The sequence below is a fragment of the Rhyacophila brunnea genome, unplaced genomic scaffold, assembly GCF_057557595.1.
Source record: "Rhyacophila brunnea isolate RB1 unplaced genomic scaffold, BYU_Rbru_1.0 scaffold_23, whole genome shotgun sequence".
Lineage (NCBI taxonomy): Eukaryota > Metazoa > Arthropoda > Insecta > Trichoptera > Rhyacophilidae > Rhyacophila > Rhyacophila brunnea.
In genome coordinates this window covers 24,064,217-24,085,019 of record NW_028232893.1, presented here as the reverse complement: position 1 = coordinate 24,085,019, position 20,803 = coordinate 24,064,217, and the positions used below count along the sequence as shown (strand labels likewise).

At 32.7% G+C, this 20,803-nt stretch overlaps 1 protein-coding gene across 1 annotated transcript in view; it reads right to left on the bottom strand.

Moving 5' to 3' along the window:
• Positions 1–20,803, bottom strand: part of Rbp (RIMS binding protein) — a 252,736-nt gene that overhangs the window by 93,434 nt on the left and 138,499 nt on the right. The window contains exons 6-7 of the mRNA XM_085950873.1: positions 8,639–8,819; positions 6,416–6,542 (exon numbers count right to left, since the gene is read on the bottom strand). Of these exons, the coding sequence (XP_085806999.1) occupies positions 6,416–6,542; positions 8,639–8,819 (308 nt within the window). The remainder of the gene's footprint in view (positions 1–6,415; positions 6,543–8,638; positions 8,820–20,803) is intronic.

Genomic DNA, 20,803 nt, shown 5'->3' with positions numbered 1-20,803 from the left:
CGCGCGCGGTCGAGGTACAGGTGACTTCATTGAGCCGTCAACGTCCTTTTGCGTCACGTGTGCCCTGACTAAAATGTGCGCAGTTATCATTTCTTCACATGAGCAAGAAGTTTAATAATTCGCATAATATCGCCGAGTGTTTAAACCACTCCTGTTCGACAAAGCATAATGAAAGGCGCAATCTAAACACTGTTGGCTATAGCGACCAACTTCTTTGGTTCTTAAGGCTATACTTCAGCTGGGGCATGGTCTAAAATGATCGTGACTGCGAGACGCGAAGAATGTGCAAACGACGCATGCAGAACAAAACATAATTTGTCATAAAATTCAACACGCGTCCATTTAGTGTTATGTTTATTGTTCTATTTGTAATACTAATAATGTCAATGAGATGTTTTCTTTTTCAAGTAAATGGGTAACTTTTTTTAGTCATCTTTACACGATTTAAGAATTAATTCGTCCGACGCCATCACAAAAAAAAAATGACGTGTTCACAGCTCGACTTTCGCTCTCCGATTGGCAGCCAGTCAGAAATTTCGTCGTACCTATAGTTGAAAATTATTTGCCGTTTCACTGAAGTATGCTCTTAAGTAAATCTCATTATATTATTTTGACAGTGACATCTAAAATGTAAACAGAATAATATATATTTTTTTTTATTATTCAACCTGCATATTTCGGGTATCGCGCCCACGTAGGCGAATGAAAAAAAAGGACGAAAAAAAGAAAAAAAAAAGAAAAGGTAAAAGATTTTTCCTATTGGTTATAATATAATACATTTTCTCAGAAGTGTTTTCAAAAATTATGTATATTCAATAATAATATAAGAAAAATGTGAAAAAATACTGAGTCAGTTGACTTGCATTAATATTTATACCTATTCTGCAATCGTATCCACTTTATTTATTATTCCGATTTTATAATGTGGAAATATGTCCTAAATAAGTCAATGTTTTCATGATAAATATATTATGGGTAGGTGGTGCAAAATAAATCTGCCATCCCCTGTGCCAATCCATCACCCGCCACTAGGTGCAAGGCACTGTATGTTTGCGTTTCACAATATTGTGTGTCACCTGACAGGTTAATAACGTATTGCATAAAAATGTAAGAGAATCGGGGAGATATTAATCTGGTCACGCGACACCAGTAATAATCACGAATATTATTTTCAGTTCGCCCAATGGACGAAATAAACGCCGCTGTCAAAGGGCGCCTTTTAATGATGGCGTTTTTCTGTTTAGAGAAATAATTTCGACATTACAACTTTTCCCTTTCACAATAATAATTGAGATGACGTGTTGTACACTTTGTTGGGGGCAAAAGTTTTTACATTAACTCGTCTAGGCACAAAGCTAGGTTAGCTATATTTACTAAAAATACAACGTTTTGAAAACTATTGAAAAGTATCAAGACAAAAATTGTTAAAGTAAATTTTACAAAATAAACTATTTCTTTTATTCAACGAATAAGACACAAGATTTCAGAATATAACATTCTATATCAGTTGAAATATGGCCTTATGGGTTCAGAAGAAATTCTTGAGACTCCTTTACTTGAGGTTGTATGGATACTATTCGTGGCTTTATCCAACTAACTTTCTCTTAGACATGCTTACATACTGCAGTCTGCAATTTAGAAGAAATCTTTATTTAGCTACGTATTTTTTTTGACTTATACGAGGTATAAATGAGAACTCTGCCATTCTGGGCAGTATTGACCTGTGTGTCCCTGATAACTATCTTAGAAATAGGGAGAATCAGTTGTTTATTCTCCCAAGGCGCAGAACCAACCTGCCACTGGTAATGCGAATTGGGAGGGTGATAACTATGTTCAACCAAATTGCTTCGGGTATTGATATATTCCACTTGCGTGAGGGTGACTTTACGTGGACGCTATTTTATAAATTCTTAAAATAGGGTCTGCTTAACTCATCCGGTGTACTTCCTTGTACATATCTAATTTATATTTTTGTATGTACACATTTCTACTTTTTAATAACTTACTATGTAATATGTCTGTTTTGATCTATCTCTTTTTTATGTAATACTGTTTTATATTTCTTTGTTTATAAATGTCATGTTGTGAACGTATTAAACTTATAATTTGTAATGTCCACAATATGTTGAAAATAAATAAATTGAATTGAATTGAATTGAATTGAATTAATACTGAATATACACAATTTGAAAACATCTTATGCATTTACACACTAGAAAAAATCGTTTCGTAGAAAATAATACGACAGTACCTAGGAGTTGAGCAAGTGGCCAATGTCCATTTCTCGTAAAAACAAAAATCTGTTAATACAAACCTCTACTCTGTAGAGGCGCATAATATACGTATCCGGAAACATGTACGTATACAGTAGTTCGCCGAATCAAACTTCACCATGAAATGTTGTATCGGTAATATATGGCCGTATATTAAAGACCGTCCAATCTCTTTGGGTTTATTTCACCTTCAATATTTTACTGATACCGTTTCTTTCGACCATGTCCGATCCTATTAGGATCATATGGGCCTCCACAGAGTGGGGGTTTGTATTGGGAGATTTTGTTTTTACGAGAAATTGATGTCAGCCACTTGCTCAACCTATTAGGTCCAAACTCTGACCCAAATACAAATTGAAAAACAATATTGTGTACTTGTCAGACCCAGGATTCGAACCTGGGACCCACAACGCAATAGGCTAACGCTTAAGCCGCACGGCCATCGTATTACTCACATAAAATCCATGTCTAAATAAAACACGGTTTTTGTCGGTTTATACTTTTAAAGGAAGCCAGCAGCAAACAAATTTTGAAAATAGCCGATATACTGGATTATTTGTTAGGTTAGGTTTTCATTCTTGAATTCATGAATTTTGCCAAAATCAGCTATGAAAATTGAATTAATGTTCATATTGAATCTAATAAAATACTGTTTAATAACATACTATCTATCTCTATACTGATATATTTCTTTTTTTATGTAATACTGTTTTATATTTCTTTGTTTCTAAATGTCATGTTGTGGACGTCTTAAACTTATAATTTGTAATGTCCACATTATGTTTAAAAAATAAATAAATTGAAATTGAATTGAATTGAAATTGAGACCGTATAGTATACGGCCATATTCTCTTTCCGATAAGAAACCTCACGGCGAATTGTGCTACGGTGAAATTTTTTACGTACAATTTACTTATAATCCATAATACATGATCTTTTTGCGATCGAACATGGTAAAAAAGCATTTGTATGAGGATCTGATACAATAAAGAATTTTTCATTCTTAAACCACGTATAATATTATTCATTTTAATATACATATAGGTACGTAAACTGAGTAGGTATATTATAATTCTATAATTCTTGTGTTAGTCACCTGTTTCGAGTAATAAACCTATTATTTGACTAAATGAGCAGTTTTTATTTTGGTAAAACAAAATATAATCAATATTTTCAGGAGAGATATCTTATCTACATAATATTATTATGACTGAAAGCAAAAAGTAAAAATGTATATTACGTATGTACATACGTACAATGTTTAATAAAATCAGTTTGACAGTAATAATATGTACGTAGATAATGATTAATTAATCCAATACAAATAATATATGTAGGTAATAACTTAAGATATATCTCCTTTAAAATGAATAACGATGCATCTTTTCAATTTCAAGCAAGCTTCAATCGAAAATACAATAAACAATAACAATATTCAGCAGTTTAAAAAGATTACAATAAATTACTTAAAAATATATTATAAAATATCAAAAAGCCGAAGATGTTTTTGACTTTGTATTAATACTATCAACCGAATACACTTTTTGTCATAGAAATTTATTATAATAATCTGTACCTGAGAGTTAGTGAAAAAATATCATTTTCAACAAAACACAATTATTTAAGATTTTTCATGCACGTAATCATTAATGAATTTCTATTATGAATTGACTCACAGAGTGAATAATTATTGGTTGTGAAAAATATGATAAATTTGCACGTGACTTCATTCACATACTCAACTGGTTCTGAGGTACAATAAAAACATAGACCCTCCAAACCAACCCGCCTCGCACCACATTCTGCCTTAATCGAGCGTATCACAAGGCCCTACGTTTAGATGTGAACCATTAGCAACGCCTGGAAATGTCGTGGGAGTCGCCACGCTCTCAAGTAAGCTTTGACTGAGTTAAATGAAAGACGTAATTTAATAAAAAGTTCCATGGGAGAGAAAGACACGAAAACTTATAAATTTAATAATACAAAAAATAAAGCTAAAACAATACGGACAAACAAAACTATGTGAAGAGATCTTTACGTCCGCAATAAGGCGCCGCATATTTTTAAATGCAAAATAATTGGTCTTTATGGCGGACCAGGTCGGACGGCCCGATGGGTCCAACAGCTGGTTGGACCAACTTTAAAATCTCTTCCCTCTCGGAGCATATTCTCAGACATGCCCAGATGATGTGGTATGCATCCTGTAGTTCTCCTCCACCTAGACATGTTTGCCAGGTAATAAGTCCAAATTCATAGAGCTTGGCAGCGAATCCACCATGGCCAGCCAAAAACAACTGACTGGTGTAGTCGTCAGGAGTCAATTTGGTTATCTCCGATCGCCATTGTACATTCGGAAAGAACAAATATGTGTGCCTGCCATTGGTGGGTGATCTGAGGTACAGATAATATTATAGAAAAAAAATAATGCTAATCAGTATAATTTTATTACAGTGTTTTCCTGAATCTCTTATAGGCTGATTAGCAATGAGTTTTATTGAAAACAGGCTGTCACTGTGGTAGTTGTAAAGGGGACAGTCATTTTATTTAAATTCAAATAAAATTTGATGTTAATTGATCATAGTTTACTTAGGAACATTTTATTTTGTTATATTTTTGAGACAATATTAACATATCGGCGCCAGTCCACGGAGATTTACTGTATATAATATAATATTAAATTACTGGATATCTCCCAATTATTTTTGTATATTTTTGGATGAATACGAAAAGTAGTAACTAACTGGATTTATGACAGATAGATTTACGAAAAATTGAATGGAGAAGAAACAACACTAAATCATTATTTAAGAATGCTTAAAAAAACGTTTGTTTAAAAAATCTCCTGATGTTGGCAAAAATTAAATTGATTGTAAATTTAAATTAGGACATAAACATGAATTGAGTCGTGAAAATTTTAAAAGCTTGTACATTGGGTAAAGTTGTAGTGTGATATAGTTTCATAGAATTTTGAATTTGATTAGACATTCCTATTTTAATTTCCTTGACGGCCCACGTGCGCCACGTAGGTCAAAATGGAGTTTTATGGTATTTTCAGAGCATAAGCCTGGACATTCTTCATAATTTTGAAGCCTATTATCCTTTGTACTTATTTCAAACATTTTATGACTGCATAAAGTATTTTATTACATAAAATAGTATTTTTTTAAGCCTCTCGATCTAATGTTTTAGAATAAAATCATATTTCAGTACATCCATGTGCAGTGGTGTTAAGATTTTTTAGATTTATTAATTTTTAAACGCATTTGTAAAACCATTAGTAAAATTGATGTTAACATTATATAGCGAAATATTTACGATAAAAAATTATATTTATAATCTCTGTGATCCCAAATTTCATAAGAATTAGGCATTTTATTATTTAAAAAATGGGCACGATTAACACATTTGAAGATAATAATTCTAAAGATACTGATTATAAGCTATGTCTTTGAGCATTCAAATGTGATAAAAAATCCTTTGAATAATGATTGTTTTATAATAATTATTGACCTAAGAATAAGGCAGTATTTTTTTAGAAATACGCCATTTCTATTGGCATTTCCCAGTAGTTAAGCTACAACATACGGCCGTAGCCATAAATTGACAAACGATAACCGAAGTAGGGAGTACGATCATGTTAACGCGCGTGTTTGAACATGTACCGAACCGATTTTTTTTCCGATTTGGTTTCGGTATAGTGATTGTACAAAGTGGTGATGTTTAGTATCTTCAGCCAAATATAATACGTTTGTTAATATTGAAGAATGACACTGGGAGAGTATTTTAGATTTCTACCAGTTTTGATACTGGATAGATAGATCATAGCCTACTCAAATTTTGGACATGTCTGTTATAAAAGATACAATAAATTTGTCAATATGTAATAATAACTTTTAAAATACTGCAGATATTAGGTTGAATGTTAAAAAGGCTGTTCAAAGCATATATTATAAATTTCTTATAATACACGTCATTTTGTTAACAAGGAATAAATAATAGAAAAATGACAAAGTGATTACAGTTGATAGTATTAATAATTAATATTCGAGATAACTGACACAAAATACTCTTCAAATTATCAATATAGCAAACAGTGAGATAGATATAAAACATGGACACGAGGATAGTAGAGTTTTGCTCACCAGAATCGTCATCCTCGGGTCCTTCGGCGACATCCTGGAGCTCTGCTAGCCTCGCCACGTCCACCGGGAGGGAGGGGTCACTCTGGAGGAGAGCCTCGTCGGCGTCTCGGAGGGTTGATACTACAGCCTTTGAGGAAGAAGAATTAATTATACAGACAGTCATAAAATTTAGGACAGTTGTTATAAATATTTGTGGCAAGTCGGGAAGAATTCATTTCGTACGCTTACGTACTTAAAACTTCCACAGGTAATCACACTATTCAAATAAAATGCCAAATATGGTAATAGAAAGGCCAATATCCAGAATGGATTGTAGTACCAATGGAAAAAAAAAGTAGTGGAAATTATAGTGGTAGTAGTGAAAAATTCACAGAAATACTGAGGGTTAGGAAAATCACATGTGACCTAACCGGACATAAAACCTGGTATACCTACCGGCCAGTGGCGAGGGGTGGAGGTAGGCTGTTAAGATTCGAGATAAATAGTCCACAAGAATACAATGTCGAAATGGTGTTGGCTAGTTTTTAAAATTCAATTAAACCCTGCCTAAACCAAACCATAATAGTTTAGGTATGCTATGGGCGATCCGACAAAATAATGCACAGTTTTCCAGTCATAATTAATTGTTTTCGTCGAATTAAGAATATATTATGGGATTGGTAAGTTTTTAAAAATGTATTAATTCTTATACGAACGAATATTTTATGACTAATGTCTACTACGGTTTGGATTGGGCAGGGCTTTATTGAATTTTAAAAACTATCAAATACTATAAATACATATTGTTGTCTTAGTTCAATGAAAACAAATACGTTTGACTGAAAAACTGTGCACTATTTTGCCGGATCGCCCATAGCACACCTACGTTTGACTGATAACGTTTAGTATCCACTAATTATGTCAGCTATTAACAGCCTACCTCCACCCTTCGCCATCGGGCCTATATCCAGTATGAGTACCAAGCAGGGCTTCGAATCGCAACAGAGCCGAAAACAAAAAACCAGAAAAACCGTTATTTTTGTCGGAACGAAAACCGATAAAAAAATATCGGTTTTTTCGGTTCAGTACATGTTCAAACACGAGCGTTAACATGATCTTACTCGACTTCAGTTGTCGTTCAGTTGTTGTGATGTATCTCGTCATAATTCTTATAATTTATAATATATTATTAAAAAAAAACATGGCTACGGCCGTGCGGTGCAGCATAACCATTGGTTTTGGAGCGTGCCGCCCAACTATCATACAAGTACCATTGAAGTTAATGGCCCTACCAAACCCACCAGCCCATCACCAGACCCGGTATTAATCGGACGCATCAGATGTGATGCATCATTTTTTTTATAACTAGGAATGTCTCAGGAGCAGTTACCCAAGACTAAGGTCACCATGCACTCAAAATGGCTTTGAATGAATTTACATGATTTTAAGTTTAGGTGCCCACGGAAGAGATGAGCATGTAGAGGCAATATTTAAAATTATAGTAAGTAGGTAACAAACTAAAGCTAATAAAATGTTCTAAATTATGGTAGAACATATTCTATTAATATAAATAAAACATTTAAAAATTAATCATTCGGAGCTAAACCGAAAGCCTAAAATCGCCGGCTTAACTAAACTGTCTGGTTGGGCCATTTATATTCCCATTCCATTCCCTATCTCATCATATAATCCCCAGTGTTATTGTCACCAGACACTGTATAAGCAATTATGCGTCATGAAAGACCGTGTTGCAAAGAGACAGGGAGTTGCATCACATGAACGAACGCGAGCGGGCTTCTAATAGCTTTCCGTCGCTTAAGTCATTGACTCAATAGATACAGACTCATTCATAATCTATCTTCATCATGCATACACCCTCACATATAATGCATAAAACTGTGTCATAAAGTGCGTGAGTGTACAAACCGGGTGACCCAAAACAACGGTACCGCCCGAGTGACAGTTAAACCAGACCATGGAGCCATCAAACATCATCATAAAGGTCAGTGTCTGGCGTTCTGTTCCATCGTCCTCACCACTAGATCCGACCTGCTCATCTTCCCTTAAACTAATGACAGTCCACTTAAAAAGCTCAACCACTGTCCTTGTGTGGAAATTTCAAAAAATATTTGGTTAATAATTATTACTGTGTTATGGAGATGCTTACATCAAAACACCAATAAACAAATAATACAATTAAATGAATACGGAATATTAGGTATTAACATTTAATGTTGCCGTTACCTGATGAAATTCTAATAGATCATCTCCTACAAGTCTTTGTACAAAATGTGCTGGCACTAGGCCTCGTCTTCCGTCCAGGAGTTCGGCGTCGAGGAAACTGCTGCCAGGGTCTGCCCCGCTTCCCCACACCAGCAGGTAGTCTCCGGCTGATATGCTCAACTCGCCCTCTGCTGCTTCAACCCTGATGAACAAAAGAAAATAGTCATTGTTAGTTTATATTGATGAGGTTATGTTAGTTTTAGGGATTAGAGGTGCTTTTAAACGATTAGTTTTGCCGTCCGTTCAGTCGAGCAGTCAGTTAAACTGACGTGTAAATGCAAAACTTAAGCGGCCGATTGAAACCGAAACGGAGACGAGATAGGATGGGGTTTCCACCTCTGTATCCACCAATAAAGAGTATTGTTTTTCCAGTATTGGATGCATGGCAGAGTTCTCTCGCGAATATCATCTGTACGAGATCTTGGAATTACGTTTGACAGTAAACTGACGTTTAGTGGTCATATAGATACCATTTGTAAAAAGGCGCTAAAGATGTTGGGCTTTGTCTTGCGTACTTCCCGGGTCTTTTCGGATGTTACGGTACTAAAAATTATCTATAACTCATTAGTTAGAAGCAGACTTGAGAGTGGGTCTATCGTTTGGGCCCCGCATCAGTTGAAGTACGGCCTTGTGGTGGAGAGAGTCCAAAATAAATTTTTGAGACTCCTTTAGTTTCGGCTGTATGGATATTATCCGTGGCTCAATCCGACTGATTTTCTCTTAGGTATGCTTACATACTGTAGCTTAAAATTTAGAAGGGATCTTTATTTAGTTACATATTTTTTCAGACGTGGCGTAAATGTGAACTCTGTCATTCTTGGTGGTGTTGGCTTGTGTGTCTCTGATAATTACCTTAGAAATAGAGAGCATCAGTTGTTTATTAATTTTCCCAAGGTGCAGAACCAACCTGCCACTGATAATGCCAATTGGGAGGGCGATAACTATGTTCAACCAAATTGATTCGGGTGTTGATATATTCCACTTGCGTGAGGGTGAGTTTAGGTGGACGCTATTATATAAATTATTAAAATAGGGTATCCTTAGCAAACTCGGTGTACTTCTTTGAACTTATATGATTATATATTATGTATAATTGTATTTTCACTGATTTTGTGTGTTTATGTAATGTTCTCTTTTTATATTTTCATTGTTATCCATTTTATTACTTTTGTTTTTCTTTCTTCTTTATAATAATGTTTTATGTTATGTTGTGAATGTCTTAAACTTATAAATTTTAATGTCCACAATATGTAAAAATAAATAAATTGAATTGAATTGAATTTTATTCCATCAGTTATCGTATCCGTTTTTAGTGTTGCCAGTTAAATTGACGTGTAAATTACTATGTTGCCATATTTTTCATGCGACTTTTCTAATTTCGATTGAAATATTATTATTACTTAAAATATAGGTACCTACTGCATTATACACACCGATATGTTAAGAAAATTATTATTCATTCATTTTTAGTAGATATAAATATACATCGCCGTTTCCAAACTGAACTGTCAACTGAGACTGAACGGACAACTAAACTGATCGTCTAAATACACCGCCTAAACTGAACAGAATGGACCAAAATGGAAACCTCGACTGAACGGCCAACGGAATTAATGTCTAATAGGACCTTTTTAATCGAGGTTTTATACGATCATAATATCAAAGCTTGGATCAATAAAAATAAAATGGATTTCAAGTTATAGACATTTATATCTTCTAGAAATACCATTGTTTTTTCTTAATATAGAGAGCATCGCAAAGAGGTTTTTGTTACGAGAAACGGATGTTATCCACTTGCTAAAACTATTAGGCTCCATGTTTGGAAAATTGTACCTACCTATCGTCGGCTTCATTCTAACATATTGTAAGTCATTTTTCTTCAGATTTCATATTTTGGTAATTTCGATTTACAAGTATGATAACGCATCTATTTCATTCATTTAATATCTAAATAAGCAGGTGGAAGGGAGATAGAATCATGTAAACCAGAGGGGGGCAAACTGCGGCCCGCCGGGTATTTTTTGCGGCCCACCATCATTAATTGTACTTCTGATTACGAATAACTTTTTTATAATTTTATAAAAAACATATTGACATAGATTAAAATTTGTTTAGCAATAGTATGCGATCCATTTTCAATAGATATTGATAGTGTACTGACAGAGCTACAACTTGAGATTATTGATCTGCAGTGTGACACTGATTTAAGAGAATTGCATCGTCGTGAAGAAATCTCCAAATTTTACAATGCCCTTAATTCAGACAAATTCGACCAACTTAAAGATTATGCAAGAAAAATGTTCGTTATTTTTGGATCAACCTACATATGTGAACAAACATATTCGATCATGAACCTCAATAAAAATTCTTTACGATCAAATATCTCCGATGCCCATTTACAAGCAGTTTTGAGAATATCAACTACAAAATTAACACCTGAATTTAAAAAAAAATTAAAAAATGTACAACAGTTTCATTCTTCTCATTAATTTTTTTGTAGTGTTAATAAATAGTGTATATCTAAAAATTGTATTTTACTTGCGGCCCGCCGCTCATTTTGAATTCTTGAATTTGGCCCTCCATCCAAAAAGTTTGCCCCCCCTGATGTAAACTAACATAACGTATATCAGTAGTGTCGTATAATACCTATATAATATATCTATGGTAGTGTCTCGACAGCCAGTCGAACATCACGTATGTCATAAGTTTGAAATTTTGCAATTTGATTATCTCTTTTATTTCGAATACTATTGACTCGATAATAACACGTAAGTCACTTCAAATAACGTGTCTATATAAAAATAACTAGTCATGTAGGTAGATACATTATATTTAAAAAAATATATTAAATATTTTGTTTAAAGTATAATTCAGAATAGTGAGAGATTGTCCTCCAACAAAAAATGTATATGCATTTGATTCCGTAAGTTGAAATATTTAGTGTTAACTGACTCCTAAACACTTAGGTTAAACTGACTTACGATATTTTAGAATTAAGCCGATGCTATGTAGTTTGTCGTATAAATTATCGCTGCAAGCTTTTGTCCTGGTGACAGATGGCAGTTATAGCACTGAGACCAAATGACGCGTTGAACGTGGAGTGTTTCTCCGTCCGTGTTCGGTGTTCATTTTAGATTCGACGCTTATCTGTTACCGGTAAAAATGCTCACGGTCAATTAATAATATGTGCTCTGGTTCCAAGTACACATATGGTGAAATGATATATACAAATATGGTGTAATTTGCCAGACCCCGACTGACCCCGAGATTCTCGTCTAACGAAGTCAATCTTTTATTCAAATTATGTATTTTGTGCCTGTCCCTAAAGCTCAAGTGTCCAACTAGTGTAATTGTACTAGCTTCCCCGTACATATATGATGTGAAATAAAAGAGAGATCTAGAAACTTAGCACAACGTGGTATGGAGAGTTGCATGCTGGGCACAGACGAGGGTTTAAGATGTAATAGATTTTGCTAAAAACCTCAAATGGAAATAGGCTGGACACATAGCTCGAAGAAGGGGACAATCGTTGGACAAATTTAGTCATTCAGTAGTATCCAAGAGGTACAAAACGTCCGCAAGGTAGACCTAGAGGCCGCTGGATCGATGAAATGAGAAAGTTCTGCGGAAGTACGTGGGAGCGAGAGAAGTGGAATCAGCTTGGAGAGGCCTTCATCCAGCAGTGGATAGATTCAGGCTGATGATGATGATGTATTTTCAATTATAAAATATATTTGATTTCTAATTATTAATTTTATTTTATTGTTTGCCTAGAAAGTCTGGAAATTTATATCTTTGATGTAATGTTATACACATTTTATATTATTATCAAGATAATACTTGTAGTGTAATTCTTGTCAAAAATCTTCCAAAATTATTCCTGTGATCCCATCTCACCGAAGTCTTAAGATTTATGATGCATTTCATGGCTTTGACAGATTCTGGTGATTAATTATTGTATCGTGAAAAATATCAAAAATATCGAGCAAGACTTCCAATATACTTTGCCGAGACTTATAAGGGAGATATGATTATGAAACATAACCTAACTTAACTCAACCGTGATGTTTATACATGTATTTTCTTCAGGTCTTATATTTATGAATAGCATGCTAGTGCTGAAGAGTGGCTTTTGGAAATATTCCCTCTCTCTCTCTAATCTAACTCTAACCTAATCGTCTAACTAACGTCTAGCTAAATACGTTAGTATCTCAGAGTAATAATATATAGAGAGCGGCTATTATTCGACAAAATGAAGCCATGTTTTTTTGCGTATAATGTACATTAGAACCTCGATTTTATTATTATCAACTTAACTATGAAACGTTATACCATCATGTTGGTCAGTATGGCTACCAAATTTAAGAACGACATAGTTAATCATAGTATGTTCTAGTTCTACTATAACAACTAAAAATAATTAATTACCTCTAACTTTATATTTAACACAACACGTGCTCGCAGTTTTTAGATGAATGTAATCATTCAAATTCACATTTACCGGCGACGTTTACAAAAAATATTTAATTCAGTCGTAGTAATTCTATCTTACTCTAATATGGTAATCATAGTGCATTATATAGGTACTTGTCAGTCATTCTTATAGGTATCATAAATTTTGGAAATTAAAATAGACAAAATTCAAGCGGCTCTCGTGGTGCAGAGTGTAAGGCGCAGGCCTTTCATCCGGTAGCTCCGGGTTCAATTTCCAGTGAGGTCACAATATATTTATGAGATTTTCTCAAAGTTTGGGTTTTTGTGATTGTTTCACTTCTATTACTAAATACACTATTGTTTCACTACACTACTGCCATTGGGCCTCTTGGACAGTTGTAGTGTTATAAAGAATAAAATATATTAATGAGGCTTCTGCGGATATGCCATCGTCACCTGGTGACTTGTGACCTGGTGACTGGCGGCACCATTCATTCAGTCCTGAGAGAAGCGGAAGACCGAGAAGTATGGAAAGTCTTGGTCGCTCAAAGAATGGCAAAATTAAAAAGTTGTCATGATCCTCAGCCATGAGTGTACGAACAAGAAGATATGAATGAATATATATGTAAATAAGTTAAGAATCATATTTTTACGTTTAATGAATTGCTAAGAAAATAAATGGTGCTTATTAAGACTAATGTTAAGAGTGAGATTAATGTTAAGAAATATAGATTTAACTTTCCTAAAGACATTTCAAAGGAAGGAATATTGATATATAAGAAAGGTAATTCATATTCCTTGATTTAATACACAAAAACCGATAGTGAATAGTAACGCAATTTGATAAACATGTAGGTATAGTATTTTATGTTTAGTAAACTGTATCAGTAAAACACTGAAGGTGAAACAAAATTTAAATTTAAGTACCTCAGTTTACCTTCTTTTAACAGACTCTCTTTGCCTATGTGCTGCAAAATATACCAACTAATTCATTTTTTTAATTTAAAAAAATAATCTATATATTATTTATATGTGACTGAATGTATATTTTTGAGAAAGGCGTAGATACTAAAAGCATGAGCTGTATAGTATTGTAATACTAAAAGCTCCTTTAGAATTCCTATAGTAAAGGTATTGTCCAAAAGCTTTAGTAAAGATATCATTCTTTAATTTTCCATTATTTTAAACGTTGGTATACTTGAACATATATAATTTTGCAAACACTTCTGAGAAAATATAATATTATAACCAATATATCCAAAATCTTTTTTTTTCAAAAAAGTAAACACCCCGCAGGAATCGTACCCGAAACTCTCGGGCTTCGCGCCCATGCACATAGATCACTATGCTATAGGCGCCATAATTAATTGCGACAAATTTTAACTAATGGCTCTTAATATTATCTGGCTGGTATACTTATAATGTTATTAACTGTAGGGCTGTTTAACTACACTAAATTATACCGTTATTATTCAACTCTAGTTTAATCGGCGTTAAATTATGTTATTTACCATGAATTATTAATTGGGGTTCTTATCCTTCTTATACATTAATGACGAGATGCACAGTCATTAATCACTCAACACTTACTAATAACTAGGGATTCCAATCCCGGGATCCCGAGCTATTTTCGATACTTATGAATTCCGGGATTGATGTTTTTATCAATTTTTATGGAAAATATAACAGAAAAAATACTTTTAATAACAAATAACTACATTAAAAATAAACTGAGTTTGAATGAAGTTTGATTTATACCCATGTGTAAGTTGCCGATTCATTTTACTTTTTCACATAAATTAATAAAAATGAGAGAGATTGGAAAAAAACAATGCTTCGCACTATTAACAAAGTAATTCCACCATGATCTCATACGTTTTACGGCAGTTTCATATTTGGCTGACTAATTAGATTTATGAAGCGGAAAGGCCATAAGTACACCATGATTTGCTTTACTATTTTAAATCTCGCTAACCCATTCATTAAGTCTTTACTATCAGAAACAACAATCTCATATTAAATTACAAAATTATTTACTCTATTAAACTTATGTATTTCCAAGATTGAACGTATACAATATTAACAATAAATGTCTTAAATAGCATAATTTATACTAGATTTATTTTTGACTGATTTTATCAATGTTATGTGTAAATATATTTTTTTTATATTAACAATGTAAAAAATGCTAATACCGGGACCAGTTCCGGGATCCCGGGATCATCAAATTGTAATCCCGAAATCCCGGGATCAGAATTTTGGCTCGGGATTGGATTCCCTACTAATAACACTTTTTTGGGTGATTTTCCTTTAAAGAGTATGTGTGTGAAATATGCGTTTTAGAATCCACGCGCGCAACGAATGACAACTATAAGTGCCCACCACCACCCGTCATATATGCACAACCGTGGATGTCATATAAAAAAAATATATATATTGTCAATTATTACTTGTTTTCGAAAAAGAAAACTTATTTTGAGTATCGATTATATAGGCACACACGAAAGACTAGCCGTATTAAGTAAATCTCATTATATTATTTTGACAGTGACATCTAAAATAATATATATTTTTTTATTTAACATGCACCTCTCGGCACAAAAAGAAGGGAAAAAAAGAAAAGGAAAAACGAAAGGAAAAAGATTTTTCCTATTGGTTATAATATAATACATTTTCTCAGAAGTCTTTTCAAAAATTATGTATGTTCAATAATAATATAAGAAAAATAATTACAAGATAAAAAGAACTTTTTATATACCACGTTTTTAATTTTCTGTTGAATCATATAAACTTGACAATCCTGTGTATTAATAAAATCTTTTTATTGTACTTGATAGAAATACTGAATAAATATAGAATACTGAAATGTCATTTTGATATTTCATATTGATTTCCATAGTAACGCACGTATATATTAATAATTTAGTTGTTAAGACCCCCTTAGCAACCAACAATAATAACTTTCCATACAAAACAGAATTAACTGAAAATGAATTCAATTCTGCTTAAAAATGGCTAAAAGTATTAAAGAATGCATTCTCGTCGTGTTCTGATATATTCTAAAAGTTTCAAATGTCCAGCTAGTCGGGAGGTTTGTTAAAAATCTTTAATCGTCCAATACAAATCTTGGACAAACAAGAAAAAATTTTTACCGGACAAACAAGAATGCGAGCTAATAAAAACGTGGTAATAAGATGCTGTAGACATTAATTATGCACCAATTTTGAGACGTTTAAGATTTTAATTTTACGATAAATCAATATTATCTACTTGTTCAATATTAGGTACATACACTGGGTCCAAACACATAATGAAAAAACAACTTCCAGATCCAAAATGTGAACTCAAGACTCACGTCTTTAATAGGACTGTGCACGGTGCTTACAACGATTAATTTTCATTTACATATTTGTGACATTAAAAAATACAATTTTTCGTATATTTTTTGATTCAAACGAAGGTTCACTATGCGACTAGTAATCAATTAGAAAATTTTCCTACTGCTAAAAATGTTATTTATCACTGCTTTAAAGTTAGTAATAAACTAATACAGTTATCAGAATACATAGTAAAGATCTAAACACTTCTTTGGCCTTTGACTTTTTGTCAACTTCCTATTTTTATCGCGCGAAATCGGTCAGTCCATTATATTACAATGGGTAGGTACACCCTGTCGAAAAATAAATGACCGATAATACGAGTCGTTGGCATTTTGATATATATTGCTACAGTGACACCAAAACTCATAAACTCATTTACGGAAGATCATTCTTTTTCTATCTATAAAATTCAAAGTAATATTAATACTATCGACCAAAGGTACTTGGATTACTGGAATTTGAATTTAAATTCTAATTAAATTATATTTTTTTTATTCAACGAATAATTCACAAGATTTAAGAATGTAACATTCTAATTATAGAACATACATCATTTTGAAAACACTTCTGAGTAAATATAGCCAATAGAAAATATCTTTTTGAAAAGAGTAAGACACCCCGCAGGAATTGACACCTTTTATTTTATTATATTATTTCTAGGTATGTCTCCCTGATAACTATATAAAGTATAGGACATTTATATTTGTCTTACTAGTTGTAAAACTAACTTACAATTATTGGTGATGCCAATTCGGAGGTCGATACGACGGTTATCGATATTTATTTATCTTGTATTATATTCTTATTTGTCCGGTACAAATCTTGCAATCGATTTTTAACTGACTTCCCGACTAGACTAGTTTCAAATGTCTAGACATTTGAAACTTTTAGAATATGTTATCAGAACACGATGCCAATGCATTTTTTTAATACTTTTAGCCATCATTAAGTAGAATTGAATTCATTTTTAGTTAATTCTGTTTTCTATGAAAAGTTATTTCGATACCATTATTGGTTGCTAGGGGGTCCTAGCAACTTAATTATTAAATAATATATACGTGCGTTATTATGGAAATCAATATGAAATGACATTTCATTATTCAGTATTTCTATCAAGTACAATTTTTTTTGATCGTTTAAGCTAGTCAAGTCAAGTCAAGTTTATATGATTCAACAGAAAATTTAAAAACGTTGTAGTATATTAAAAATTCTTTTTATCTTGGAATTATATCACTTACGTGAGAGTGAATTCGATGAACGTGTATTATAATTTCTTGAAATAGTTTACATTATAACTTTTGATTATTTGTTGAAAAAAAATATATATATATATATATATTATGTAAATGTCCACGGCGTGTTAAATTGAAATTAAAAGTCTACATATACATCTACTAAAAAAATCATTGTCAATATCAGTGATGAATAATCTTTTTATCGCTATGGCCGATTTATTCTTGTAAGGTCACTACTGTGGTGTTCGATGTGTAGGTTGAGGATGATGATAATGAAGTCTACGATGTAGCAGGGTGAGATTTATTAGCAGCGTATCGGTACAATAGTATATTATACAATGATAGTACATATAATCTACTGAGATAGTTACGAGCTAGGTACTTGGATTCGAGTGACATTTAGATAAATTATTCTTCGTTATTTATACAATAAAAAGTAATACATTAACATTAAATTCTGGTACATAATCATATTGGACTAATTATAGAGTCAGCGTTTTAAATCGAGTAGCTTGTGAAATATTATTTATTATTACCGTCGTAAGAAAATATGATACCATGAAAAATGATTATTCGGCTAATACACCATAATGATATAATGTGCTGTGATATGATGTAATAATATACCGTATCTAATATTGCCAATCAACTTGGTGATCTAGCTAAGATTTGTTTACTGGAAATTGATTCGCTGGGAATATATTATTGCAGAATAATTTGATAGGTACATTAAACAATAGATAATTGATCGCTACTATACTACAGGTACATTCTTTTCTGCCGACCGCACTAAGTATACGTATCGCGATGAAATTATATTCATTCTCAAGTCAAGTGTAAAGGAAGGGAAATATACTATAGTTAAGATATGGAATATTGGATAATAACGAATGTTAATCCTTATTTAGAAGCAGACTTGAGAGTGGGTCTATCGTTTGGACCCCGCATCAGTTGAAGTACGGCCTTATGGTGGAGAGAGTCCAAAAGAAATTTTTGAGACTCCTTTACTTTCGGCTGTATGAATATTATCCGTGGCTTTATCCGACTGACTTTCTCTTAGGTATGCTTACATACTCTAGCTTAAAATTTAGAAGGGATCTTTATTTAGCTACATATTTTTTCAGACTTATACGCGGCGTGGTGGTGTTGGCTTGTGTGTCTCTGATAATTACCTTAGGAATCGAGGGCATCTGTTGTTTGTTCTCCCAAGGTGGAGAACTAACCTGCCATTAGTAATGCCAATTGGGAGAGCAATAACCGTGTTAAATGAAATCGCTTCGGATATTGATATATTCCACTTACGTGAGAGTGAATTTAAGTGGACGTTGTTTTATATGTTTTTAAGATAGGGTCTATCAACGTTCACTCTGTGTGCTTCCATCTACCTTTATTTTTGTTATTTTATTTTATTCTTTTCTTATTTTATTTCTTATTTTATTACTTATTGTATTAATAACTCACATTTCTCTGTATGCTTATTAATAACTATAATAATTATTATCTTAGTGTTTTTGTTATTATTTGAAAAAAATTGTTTCTATTATAATACATTTTAACACAAAATGCATTTATTTTTTATGTAATGTATTTTTATGTAATATGTATAAACACTTATTTTATGTCATGTCGTGAACGCTTTGAATCTATAATTTGTTTTGTTCATTATATGTAAAATAAATAAATTTGATTTGATTTTAAATTTGATTTGAATACGTGATTCTGAAAATATACTAATTAGTCTTGCTGCAGATCAACCATTATAGGAGTCCAAAAGCAGGGCCAAACGGTGATTAACAAAACAATTATTTTAAAGCATCATACTTGTAACGGTTGATTTATAAAAACAGTTTTTGGTGTGTTTAAATTATTTATAGCTAGTCAAAATGATAATAATATCACAAAAACCTGTAACACATACTCGCGGAGCCCGTTTGAGAAACGCTGCACTAACACTTATATCAATGATATTATATTATGTTGCAGTCTAACACAATATACTATTAAAAGTCATATTAAAAACAATGCCATGTTCAGTACTAAGCAGAGTATAATGAATAATGACTTTCACAGAGTGATGGTTATAAAAACAGGCCTTATTTTATGAGAAATATATATTAGCCCTTGACCCAAATCATGGAAATTCATACACTGGATCAAATAGTTACTTTTTGACCAGTCGCTGGCTTGAATCCGTGACCCACCAAACAGCAAACGCGAGTTTACTAAGCCAACGTGGATGTCATACTGAAAAAATACTTTGTTTATGAAAAACTTTTATCAATTTCAGCAAGAAATAGTTTAGATAATTAATAATGAGGATTTTCTCCGATTTTATTCACATATATAATTTTCAATACATTTTATAGAGGGGGGGGGGGGGGCGCAGGTTGTGCACCACTGGTCTATGCACTCACCCAGTTTGTATTCTCGACTGTCTGATAGTAATTTACTTGAAATGATTTCACTAAGTATCCACTTACTTAAAATATTGTATATGTAATGCTTCCTTATGTTTCACTTTTATATAATGAGTAAATATACACAACAACTTTGATTTTCACCACAATAACACGACGTAACATAATTATTACGGTGTATTTGAATATTTCACAGTATATTAATGTCCCACTGTAAGAATATACCTGAATTAAAAACTGACAACTGACACAGATCAACAAAAACACGCAGTAAAATCTTAGCTAAGTGTTTCTAGATTTTCCACCCGGATATGGTGTTTTCTACTTCCAATAGACGCATAGCGACGCCGATAGTGGCGCTATCTAGCGGGCGTCTTCTGCAGTACTGACGTCACTTCGGTACGCCAAGCGCGCCAAAATTTCCAGAAGTGTGCCATGTTTTTCTTTGCCCAGCAGCTTTGGCAGACGGCGCAACATCTATTTTGTAAGTATTATAATCATTTTGCGTTGTTATCTTTTGATTCTTCATAGTAAGCAAAGATTTTGGACTCTAACTAAATGCAGTCTTATTCAAATTATTGCATAATATTTATTTAACATAATAAATAAATAATTACAAGATAAAAAGATTTTTTTATATACAACGTTTTTAAAATTTCT